Raw genomic sequence first — 12,851 nt, forward strand, 5'->3', positions numbered from 1 at the left:
ATTTCCCACTTTTTTCTGGGAAATTCAATTCTTAAGTGATTTTTTTATAATCCAAACTTGAGTATCATTAATGGTAAATTATTGAAAATATTTTTAAATATAACAAAATGTCATTTTTTATCTGTGATATATCCATAAATACTGACATTGAAAGATAATTACTACCTATTACCGAAATAAAATTTTATAATATTTATAAATAAATTTGCTCATTTTAATATATTCTAGGACCACCTAAGAATTAATCGTTTACATTTCTCAATTTTCGAAACAAACAATAGTGAAAAAAAAAAGAAGAAAAAACTAAAAATGGAATTGTTTTTAAAGGAGGAAAAGAGTGAGTCTGTTCGGTGTTGTGTTGAGTCGATCAAAAAGGAAAGACATGAAGCCATGGCAATCCAAGATTCCAAGCCCAAAGCATACCCTTCGGCTAGAACTCGACCATAGCAACACCGGAATGAGCTTCGACACTATGAGAGTTCAATCTTCAACAACCCCTCAAAGCCCTACTTCCAATCGAATGCTTGAGCGTGCCCTTTCTTCTCGCAGAGTCCCTCATCACAGTGGTGATATTGATGACGACGACGACGACGACGACGTTTCCAAGACTAAGAAGCACAATTTCTCCTTCTTCACTCAGCGACTTTCCAATTACTTCGTTCGAATCGGACCCATTTGGGCTTGCCTTGCTCTCGTTGCCGTAATACTTCTCTTGGTTTCCTCTTTGATATTCTTTCATTCCCGCAGATTTGTGTGTGTTTCGTCTTATGATCCCGTTTCCCGTTCTGGGTTCTTCGGCATGGACGGCCTAGATTCGGATTTCGGTTCTCTTGGTGTGCCCTGGTGTAAGTTTTCTTGTTTATCCCTTTGGATTTTGTCCGATCCATTATTGTTTTAGATCCGTGTTCGGTGGTTATGGATGTCATCTACATAATGCAAAATAGATGCAGAACTGTAATTAATTTGTTTTTCGCATGATGAAAAGGAAACATCGTTGTTTGTCGAATCGAATCTGTGTACTGCTGTGAGCAATTTCATGTTCTCGATTTATTGTAATTAGTTTCTCCTTTCTCCTTACTTAGTGTTGGACTAACTGTTCTAGGCCTTAGTGATGATATGTTACTCGAGTAATAACAGTGGAGACTGAGAGTCAAACAATCACGACAATATTTAATAATGTTGAATTTTCTGGATTATGATTAAGTTTCCTTATAAGTGAACTAGTTCTATTCTCACTGACTTTGCAGTTCTAGGTTCTAGTTTGATTAAATGCTATGAAATTTCTTAACTTGTTGCTTGTTTGAATCCTTATAATCCCATCCTTGTCAAAAGGCAGATCGAAACATGGAAAGACAGTGGAATGGACTGCAAAAGATTTACTAAATGCCTTGGAAGAGTTTGTACCAATTTATGAGACCCGTCCCATAAAAAATAACATGTATGGGATGGGATTTGATCATAGCTTTGGCCTTTGGTTCATTGCTCGTTGGCTAAAGCCAGATTTGATGATTGAGAGTGGTGCATTCAAGGGACACTCAACTTGGGTGCTGCGGCAAGCAATGCCGTACACGCGAATTATTTCACTGTCACCCCGACACCCCGAAAAATACTTGAAGAAAGGGCCCGCTTACGTTGATGCTAACTGTACGTACTTTGCTGGAAAGGACTTTGTAGATTTTGGTAGTGTTGGTTGGAAAAATGTGATGAAAGAACATGGAATTGATGATCTTAGTCGAGTCCTTATATTTTTTGATGACCATCAGAATGAACTAAAGAGGTATACAGAATTTCATTGTGATCAAATATATTTGTTGCCCATCTAATTACACAAGTATGCTGAAAATTTGTCTTGTAATCTGAATGCAGAATAAAGCAAGCTCTGAAAGCTGGCTTTCGACATCTTGTTTTTGAGGATAACTATGATACTGGTACAGGAGATCACTATTCTTTAAGGCAGATGTGCGATCAATTTTATATTAGAGGTGCCTTTGCTTCCATTTGTATCTCATTCCACTCTGTTTTGTTTTTACCTTTTTTGAATATGCCTAGGTAAAAAGACAACACAGTTTCTTCTTCACATCATCTATTGGGTAATCAGATAAGGACTTTTGCATAAGGAGCCTTCCTTAATACAGAAAAACTGAAATCTAATGAGAAATTTAGAACTGATCCATATGATGCTCCTAGTATCTCTAGGACACAAGGAATTCAAAATTATTTTCAAGAGTTGCTTCCTCTTATTTTAAATTGATACTGTGAGTTTGTGTCTGCGACACATGCGATTGAAATTTATTTTAATGCTTTTCTATTTCTGATTTAGGAGGTGGGCATAGTTGCTTCAAGGACAGTGATGAAGCTAGAATCAGAGCAAAAAGGAAGTTGTTCTGGGAAAAGGCAGTGAATATAGAAGAACTTTGTGGACCATATGAATCTTGGTGGGGTGTCCGAGGCTACATGCGCGATGATTTTAACCATAGTAATAGGGCTATTTCCCATGCAGAGCACTTCCAAAATAGCAGATACCTGGAGTCAATTCTTGATGTTTATTGGGAGGTCCCTCCTGTTGCTGGCCCTTCCTTAACACATCAGACAAGATATGATCCTGCTCGTGTTTCCAGCCCTATTATCGAAGATGGCAGGTACGGTTTGTTCCAGCGGCTTGGTTTAACTCGACTTGAGACTTCTGTATTTAACGGATACACACAAATGGTCTATATTCAGATATCTAAACAATAGTTGGGAGAGAGTCTGGCAGAGATTAGGCATTTTACTCTACCTGTCAATAGTTAAGGTCATACCTGGGTTTATCTTGTAGTCGTCCCCTAGGTATGAAGTGTCATATTTTTTTTTCTTACCATTTATGTTTTTTTTTCCATATTCGATGTCAATTTAGGGACAGATGCTCTGTTCAAACATATTGTTAGTGGTTTTTGTTGATGGCAGTTTTATATATTGGCCATACTGAGATCCCTTGTTTGTTCAATCCGTCCTTGTAGTTGTTGTAGCATATTATATCTCAATTGACTGACTTTATCCAACTGTTTTTGTATCCGCCCAGTAAATAAGAATATGAACTATGAGCAATCTTTTGAGCCTTTTAAGGGAATTAATTTGCAAGTTACACTATTGCTCTCATCTCAACCTGATGCTGATAGGAAAACTGGATCATGTTGTGGAAACCCCAGCTGATAAGCCAAGAGAGCAATGACTTAATGAGTTAGCAGGATATCAGGATGAGAAACATAAATCAGGCACACAAAATTGCATCTCTCTCTTACATAACTTAATGAGTTAGCAGGAAAAAGTGGAAATTGAGAACATATATAAGGACTATACAATTAGTCCATTGAAGAATGCTTCCCTCCTTTCTGCTGCTTTGCATTTGTCTGCTACCATTGTTGGCCAGGAGAAGCTGAAAAGGCATGTCTTGAAGATCTACTTGGTTTGGTAATTTTGAAAGATTTCATGATCCTTAGCCTACTACATGAATCACAGTGGTTATGATGAGATTGGTTGAAGTTCTGCTTGATAACTAGTTAGAAAACTAAAAAGAATAATAATAATAAAAAAAAGTAGTGTTTACATCCTTATTTTTGTTTTTAGAATTTAGTCATGAATTCAAATGTTTTCTTAGATAAGATGAAACGGTCCAAAAATAAAAAATCCATATCTCGTTTAGTAATTTGGTTTTTAGATTTTGAAAAATAAGACTATAAATACCAATTCCACTACTAAATTGTTTTGTTTTGTTATTTACTTCCTACCGATGTTTAAAAAAAAAACAAGTTTTGAAAGCTAAAAAATAATTTTTAAAACAAGTCAAATTATGAAAACTAAAAATCAATTGATTATCAAATAAGATCCAAATGATTGCCGTGACGCATAATCTTATTGATTTTTGGCTAAACCAATAGCACCAATAGCGGATGGTCCATTAGCATTTGCACGTGTGTCTTTGATGGTCGAATTTTGTTAAACTCATCTTTTGTCTACCTTCGTGTTCAATTTAGGGTAATTGACAAAAATGACTTATTTGGAGTTTTTGTTTTGAAATTTAGATCCTTTTTAAAAACATTATTTTTTTACCCAACAATGTAAAATTATGATTGTTTTAAATCTATGTTAAATGTTAATTTTTTTCCTTAGAACATCATGGTCGTCGTTTTCTGAAAATTTCTCGAGCCTAAAATTAATTTTTTCACGAAAAAATCGGACCAATTTTTTTGGAAGTCAGTCTCTACCTGGTCGGACTTTATACAAGGGTGACCGGGCGGGGCTAATCGTAAGACGAAGGGGGAATGATTGGCGACCGACGTTAGATCGGCCGGGCGCGAAATAAGATTTGACTAGACTTCATACTATGGGTGTAAGGGAGGGGTACCCAGTCGGGCTTCATACAAGGGTGACCGGTTACATGACTGGGCAGGGTTAATGAAAAGACGAAAGGGAAGGGGGTAGGACCGAGACGGGGCGGTAATGGGTGGAAACCAAAAAGAATTCTTTACTATTTTTTAGCTCGGTCTTCAGCCTGATCAGGTATGAGACCGAGCCAAAAAATAGAAGAAAGGTTACAAATGTGCTGGACGAGAAGATGCAAGATCGAGAAGGGGATTGGGCGCTAGGCCGGGACTGGGAAGGGGCAAGACCGGTAAGGGGTGAGACTAGGTGGAAACCGAAAAGAGTGCTTTACTATTTTTTGGCCCGATCTTCAGCTCAGTCGGGTATGAAACCGGGCCAAAAAATAGAAGAAAAGGTTACATTTTTGTCAATTTTTCCAAAAATTATCGAACGATTGAATACATATAAAATGAAATACATACCTTTGGAGTGTACAAAATTATAACTTCGGGAACATACAAGTTTTGGATTTGACAAAAGATTTTTCCTTCCGGAGATAATTTGGTGAAGAAAACTTTTTGTGGGGTTGTAAACAAATCAATTTTAGTGGATAATTTTTTTGTGTTGGAATGTGAATAGTTATTTTTCAATTAATTTTTGGATGAATTAATCTTTTGTGAATAAATTTTTGTGGTGGAGAAATTTTGGTAAATTAATTTTGTAGGCTGGTTGTTGAAATTGAGAACGAGAATTTTATAAGAGGCATAAGAGTAATTGTAAGACCAAAATTTTCCATGCTTACATCATTTTCATCCTCAAAAGGATAAAAAAAAACTTGTTTTTCAAAAATAGGTAAAAAAATATAAAATAAAACTCCAAAAATGTCATTTTTGTTAGTTTCCTTCAATTTACTTGCTAAAGCCTAAAACAAAGTGCACATATTCTGTTTGGGTGGTTAATTAGAGTCATGTTAATGGTAAAAGCTTGGAAGAGAATGAATTCATTTATGTAATTGTTTTAAATGGTGAAAATTTTTAAATAGTTTTAAATATAGAAAAATGTCACTGTCTATTAATAATAGATAGTGTTAGACATTGAAAAACATTTATTAGTGTTAATGAGACACTAATAAATATCTATCATTAACGAAAAGTGACATTTTGCTATATTTGTAAATAAGTTGGTTTAACATCCTATATTTGAAAACAATCATTATTTAAATATCGTATCATGTTTTTAAATTATCTTTTCTGACATCTGTATGTATTAAGATTAATGAATCTTAGTGTGGATAAAATTGGTATGCAAATTTTAAAAATGGTCAAATAGATTAATGAAAAGTTCATGGGCTATTAGATGTTTTTCAAATTTCATGAATTTAAAAGACATAATTTTAAAAATTTAAGAATTAAACTTCTAATTTAACCATACATGCTTTATACTTCATCTTGCTGGGACAAAAACTTAAAACTTGTAGGGAAAATAAACTATTAGTGATGAAATAATTATTGCTTATAAGAGGTTTCCTGTAATGGGAGATAATCTATCATTATCTTTAAACCAAGACCATTTATGTGAATTTAATTCTAAACTTAATGTTGTGTTTTGACCACATAATTGTTCTTTTGACATGAAACAATTAAATAATGAGTTAATTCATTTAGACATAAAACAAATAAATAATAAACGACTTAATTAATTGAATACCTAACATAATCTCTCTTTTGACCCATCGAATGACTTCGAAGAATTTAGAAATAGGGAAATGTATTAAATTTTCCATATTTCATAATTTTTATTTGATAGGTCCATACTTTCAAATTGACGTACGAGGTGAATTGACATTTTTTTATGTAGTTTAGGTTGTTTGTGTGTATATAGTTCAAATTAGAAAATTACTGTTAAAAGTTAAAATATCTACGAGAAGTTAGAATCTCGCCCCTACATTTGTTAATACAAAAGAGATTCACACATTAAACATTATATATATATATATATAAAACGATGATAGAAGAGAGAATTTACTAGGTGCATTTAAATATCTCTAACGAGGTTGACACATTTATAGCACTTTCATTATACACTGGATATCATATATATTCTCAATATCATATTTTCAAAGTTACACACAATCATTTTATTTTATTTGACTATAATATTTATTAAACGAGTAGATGGACGATTCAGATATTAGTTGTGAAATTATGAACCCTAAATTTGCTTAATAAAAGTTCTGCAATATATACACGTTAAATTCACGTAAGTTTCTTCAACATAATTTATAATCGACGTATATTATTCTGCAATATGATATTTACTTATCCATCCTAAAATATAACATAATATTTAAATTGAGACATTATATATTTGAATGACGATCTGGCTCTATTAAAACTTTAAGCATAAGCCATCTACTATATAGAACATATATTTGTCTTTTAAATTTTAATCAAATACTTTCTAGAGAGAGAAAATTATTCAAATTTGAGTTGTGTATAGTGAAAGTAGGGTGAAGAAGGTATTCATAACAATTCAATGCATAATTAACTAAATATGATAATTTATTAGTGACGGGGTTGATGCCCTAAATCTCATGAGTCCTATAGTTTGTAATTGTAATGTACAAACATTTTCTTTATTTAATAAAATATGAGATGTTTTATTTAACATTTAGTAGCATTAACCCACGAACCAATAAACTAACATTTAAGGTTATCATCTATAGCTTAAACATGTGTGCAGAGACATACAGGTGAATCGTATTTAAGTGATAACCTAAATGGTCTGTAGTAGATGGATAAGGCTGGGTGCCTTATTCTAGTGACGTTACGAACACGACTCGCTTTGTAGATGTTACAATTGTTGCAAAGTGCTACAAATGATCTGATCCTGATGATTCATGTAGAGACATGTGAGCGGTAATGATCTATACAAAGGAGTTTGTATAAGACCGAACCACAAAATGAATAGTCTCATTATATAACACCATTAATAATAGAGACTTACATTTCACCAGGATGACCATAGATGACATGACCTGAATCAGTTGTGAACTCCTGCCTATGAAGATGGTCATTTGATTTGTATGGGTGAGAGTGACTAGATATAAGCTTACCATTTTGGAGATTCATCTGATTAGGGAGTTAGGAACACAGCTACACAAGACGGAATTCACTCATTCCTTGATGTCGGGGAAAGTAGATAAATTGTTCCCTTAAGGGCTGATTTCAGGGCTGGAATAATTTGGCCTCACACCCTTTCATGGTCCGAGAGTGGTTTTATCATAGTTGGACTATGACTTATTGTTCAATAGAGGGATTAGTGGTAATTAAGGAGTTAGATGTAACTATAGGGGTAAAACGGTAATTTTGGGCCAATTGTACTTACGAGCAATTTCTGAAGGATCATCACACTGTTGACTGGTTATATCCAATGGACACATAAATATATCTGTAGTGCGAAGAGTGCAGCTGTCGATCTTTAGTGGAGTGACTGACAGTTAATGGATGTTGAATAATTTAATTAAAAGAATTTAATTAGTTATTCAAGTACCATTGGAGCTGGACCATAAGGTCCCCTCTATAGCTGAACAGGGATTTGTGAGAATCAATTTTGGATTAATTTGAATTGTTCAAATTAATTGAGAAAATTAATTATATGTGATATAATTAATTTAATTTAATTATGTATGATATAATTAATATAATGTATTTGATACATTATAATATAAAGTTTATTTGAGAGGAAATAAATATTTGAATATGATTCAAATATTAATTATGTGAATTAGATTCATATAATTATATTTAGTATAAATGAGATTTATATTAACTACTATATATTAATGAGAGAATTAAGACTATAGGTCGTTGTATTGTATTTGAAACAATATTAAAATATAGATTATGTGTTATATATGATATAACATATAGTTATTTGAGAGCCCAAAACTTCTATTGTATTTGATATAACATATATTAAAATCTCTCTCTGGTTTTTGAGATCTTTATAAAATTTTCCAAAACTTCTCTTCTCCTCTCAATTATTTTCCCTTTCTTCCAAAATCTCGGAGCCAACATCTTCTGAGGATTCTATATCCAAATGAGAATACAGAAAGTTCCAATTAGTGATGTCACCTTTGGATATTTGTGATTGTACGAATTGTTCGTGATCATTTTGGAGAGGGGAGTTCGTAAAGGTTTTGGTATCTACAAGGGTAAGTTTCTTGAAACCCTAACCTTAATTTCCTTTTCCCCTCTTTTACATGTTGTATAATTGTATGTGATAATGCATATTTTGTTATGTAAAATTTTCATTCTGTAAAAATAAAAATTGGGCTGATCTCCGCTCCCCAATGAAATTTCACAGTTCAATTAGTACTAAAACTTCCAAAATGAAAGAAAGTACACATAACGCTCTTATTTGTCTGCTACACTGTGAGCTTCTTTAGGTTGTCGGAAAGCCCTTGTAAGGAAATTGAGCATTTGTGTGCTCGCTTTTGGTGGGGCTTTACGGAGGAGAAAAAAAAAAGATCCATTGAAGGAGGTGGATAAAGATGTGTGTCAATAAGAAAGAGAGGGGGATGGATTTAAGAGATTAAGAATTTTTAAACAAGCCTAGCTCGCTAAAACCAATTGGAGGATCATTAAAAATTCTAACTGCTCGTTGTGGAGGGTTTTAAAAGGGAGATATTTTTCGAATGATGTCTTCTTGAAGGTGAAGTTGGGGCACAATCCATGATACATGGCGAAGCATTCTGTGGGGAAGTGAGCTGTTTGCTAAAGGGGTAAGGTGGCAGGTGGGAAATGGTTTCAACATTTCTGATAGGCCTCCAATTGTGTTGCAATATCAAAAAAGAAAGAATAAAAGAAATAAAGGGAAGTCGGCGGTTAAATCGGTTAAGGATTACTTTCAATTCTGTTGTGAGAAGTTGAGTTTTAAAAAAGAGGAAGAAATCGGAAGAGAGGGCAGTAAAGTTTGAATATCAAGAGAAGAAGGAGAGCTTTCGAGAGTGGGAGTTCGAAAGTCTCTGTCGTGGTGAAGTCATCATAGTGTGTCGTTCATCGTCTATTTCTACTAAGCGATCGTGTAGCATTTGGTAGGCGATCGAATAGCATTTGATAGGCGATCGTATAGAATTTGGTAAGCGATCGTAGGGTGTTTGTGGATGATCATCTAGTGTTACACAACGATCATGTAGAGACTGTAAGCGATCGTATAGAGTTTTGTAAATGATCGGAATAGTCTCTGTTTGACTCATACCGTTTACTAAAGAATTCATTCATCATTTAGTTCCTATTCTGAAAGATTGTACCAACACGTAATGATAATGAAATCCTACAAGAATCAGTTTCCTAACAATTTCAATTGAGAACAATCCTTAGATTTCTAATGGAGGTAGATTTAAGCCAAGTTGAGTGCACAACAGAGCCAAGAATGAGAATGTGTCTTTCCTACTTTCTCCCTTGAGCTCCTGGGATGAGAAGTTGGTTAGGAAAATTTTTCTCCCCACGGTGTGGCTGATATCCTTTCCATCCCCATGAGGTGTAAAAGGCTTGATGATTGTTTGTTCTGGTGTTTTGACCAAAAAACAAAAACTGTAAAAGGTGCTTATCATTTGGGGATTTCTCTTTAGTCTGCTTCCCTTCCCTCCTCAAGTGGAAGTGAGATTGTTAAGTCTTAGGACGTATTGTGGATGGCGAGAGTTAAGCCAAAAGTCAAAATCTTTTATTGGAGAATTTTCAATGATCTTATTCCCTCTCTTCTTAACTTGCTTTGCAAAGGAATTTCTATTGATTTGTTTTGTGTGTGTGTGTATTTTTTGCACATTCCATATGGAGACTACTTGTCATATCTTTTAGGAATGTGAGTTTTGTAGAAAAGTTTGAGATTTTTCCTCCCTTCTTATGTTGACTTGTTTGGTTTGGGCAGAGGTAGGTGGTCCTTTGGATATATGGGATTACTCGAGAAGTTTATGTTCACTGGAAGTGTTGGATATTGCGCTAATCATTTTATGGTGCTTGTGGAACCTTTGAAATGAGATCTGCTTTTACAAATCGGTGCCTGATCTTGAGGCTTTTAAGGCGAGAACCAGTTCCTTGTTGTGTGATGAGGCGGTTGGTATGGGTTGTCTCCACTTGTAAGCATAAGTCGCCTTCCTTGTTGCTTGTTTAGTCTCCTTTCGCTGCCGGTTCTTTGAAATTGAATGTTGTTGTAGCTTGGTCGAAAGTTAGTAGTCGAAGGGGACTTAGTTGGGTTATTAGGGATCATGGGGGGAATATAAAACTCGGAGGCTGCAAATTTATTTAGAGGTGTAGCAGCATCAGTATGTTGGAATCGGAGGCGATTATAGAGGGTCTAAATGCAATCGAGCGGGAGTGATCTGGTTCCAACCCCTCATCAAAGTAGATTCGGATGCTCTTGATGTTATTAAGTTGTTGAATGGGAACCATTTTTCTTACTCTGAGACTGGGGTCATTATTAAGGATATTCTTTTGGTTGGGAACAGTGTAAATGTTGCTTGGTTTTGTCATATCCCTCGAAAGGAGAACAAGTCTACTTATAATATTGCAGCTTTGACCTCCTCTCAAGGATACTCTTTGTACTGGAAAGATGTTTTTTCAGGGTGTGTTCTCCCACTTATGCTCTAGGGGTTGCCGATTTTGGTTGTTTTCGTTTCTGTTGTTCTCGGCCTAAAAAAGAAAATAACGCTCTTATTTTATATTATTAGATAGAATATTCAAATTATTTATTATAAAAGTCCTCTTCAATTTTAAGATTAAAATGTTGAACATGGGCTATATAATTTTTCATCTCTTACACTATTAAATCAATGTACATTTTATTATTGAATTTGGGCTCTCATTTAAAAGATTGAGAAAAGGGGTCAGGCTAGATTTGAAAAAATAACCTCCAATATTCTTATTCAATATTCCAAGAAATTATCAATTAATATTATTTAAAACATACTAAATGAAATGAAAATTTTTGGGTGAGCTTGATGTAATATCTAATAATAATTATTGTGAAATTGAGTAACACAACGGGAACACGGATATGGAGAAAATATAAAATAATAATAATAATAAATATAAATGTAATATAATATAATATAAAATATAAAAATAACTAAAATCATAAAATTGGATAATAGAAAATTTAGTGGAAGAAGTGGACCAATGGGTATATCATTTTAAGATCTACCAAATGCCACTCTTTATAGGTAAAGTGGCAAGTAGGATGTGGAGTTACATGGACACTAAGCATGAATAACTGCAAGGCACATGGACAATATAAAAGGATGACACGTGGCTTTTGGGACACTAAGTAATGCGCATCTATTTATTATTATAATATTCATAATACTCCCCCCCAGATGTCCATATATATATAAAATATACCTCGTTGAAACCTTAATAGGAAAAACCCAATGGGAAAAACCCTTGTGAAGGAAAAAAAGTACATATTTCATATGATATATACTCCTAAAAGAATACAATATATTTACTCCTCCTCATGAAAATATCACTTAAGATCTCTGAGTCACCACATTCCAATGTTGTGCACTAATTTTTCAAAAGTTACGGTTGGTAATGCCTTTGTAAATAAGCTTGCTAGGTTATCATTCGAACAAATTTATTGTACAGTGATGTCGCCATTTTCTTCAAGGTCATGAGTGTAGAAAAGCTTCGGTGAAATACGTTTTGTTCTATCTCCTTTGATATATCCTCCTTTGATTTAGGCTATGCAAGTTGTGTTGTCTTCGTATAATATTGTTGGAGGGTTTTTTTATTAGAAGACAAGCAACATGTTTCACGAATGTGCTGAGTCATTAATCTTAGCCATACACATTCTCGACTAGCCTCATGAATTACAAGAATTTTAGCATGATTTGAGGAAGTGGTCATTATGGTCTGTTTAACCGATCGCCATGATATAACAATTTATCCACATGTGAAGAGATAACTTGTTTGAGATCTAGCTTTGTGTCGATCAGATAATTATCCAGAATCTGCATAATCAACTAGATCAAAATTTGATTTATTTGAATAAAACAAACCCGATTGCTCCTTAGAGATAACGGAGTATATGCTTAATTCTGTTCCAATGTCTTTTTGTTGGAAAAGAACTATATCTTGCTAATAAATTTATTGAAAATGCAATATCTGGTCTTGTATTATTAGCAAGATACATAAATACACCAATTGCACTAAGATATGGTACTTCAGGACCAAGAAGTTATTCATTATCTTCTTGAGGTCGAAATATATCTTTCTTTATATCCAATGAACAGACTTCCATTGAAATATTTAATGGATATGCTTTGTCCATATAAAATTTTTTCAAAATTTTTTCTGTATAAGTTGACTAATGAATAAATATTCCATCTACTAAATACTCAATTTGCAAACCAAGGAAAAATTTTATTTTTTCGAGATCTTTCATCTCAAATTCTTTCTTAAGATATTCTATTGCATTTGAAAGCTCTTCAGGAGTAACAATTATATTCAAGT

The 12,851-nt window shown here is 33.7% G+C and overlaps 1 protein-coding gene and 1 long non-coding RNA gene across 2 annotated transcripts; both read left to right on the forward strand.

The window, feature by feature from the left end:
• Nucleotides 1–247: 247 nt before the first annotated feature.
• On the forward strand, nt 248–2,983 carry LOC120070268 (DNA-directed RNA polymerase subunit beta). Its single transcript, XM_039022164.2, has 4 exons — nt 248–845; nt 1,333–1,777; nt 1,867–1,982; nt 2,321–2,983. Exons 1-4 carry the CDS (start codon nt 383–385, stop codon nt 2,734–2,736), a joined length of 1,440 nt encoding a protein of 479 aa, XP_038878092.1. The 5' UTR covers nt 248–382; the 3' UTR covers nt 2,737–2,983.
• A 5,319-nt stretch (nt 2,984–8,302) lies between these two features.
• Nucleotides 8,303–11,097, forward strand: LOC150038852 (uncharacterized). Its single transcript, XR_016525480.1, has 2 exons — nt 8,303–8,554; nt 10,270–11,097. It is a non-coding gene; the product is annotated as an uncharacterized LOC150038852 (long non-coding RNA).
• The last annotated feature ends 1,754 nt before the right edge of the window (nt 11,098–12,851 follow it).

Source organism: Benincasa hispida, chromosome 1 (genome assembly GCF_027475165.1).
Source record: "Benincasa hispida cultivar pf3 chromosome 1, pf3_genome.v1.1, whole genome shotgun sequence".
NCBI classification, from domain to species: domain Eukaryota; kingdom Viridiplantae; phylum Streptophyta; class Magnoliopsida; order Cucurbitales; family Cucurbitaceae; genus Benincasa; species Benincasa hispida.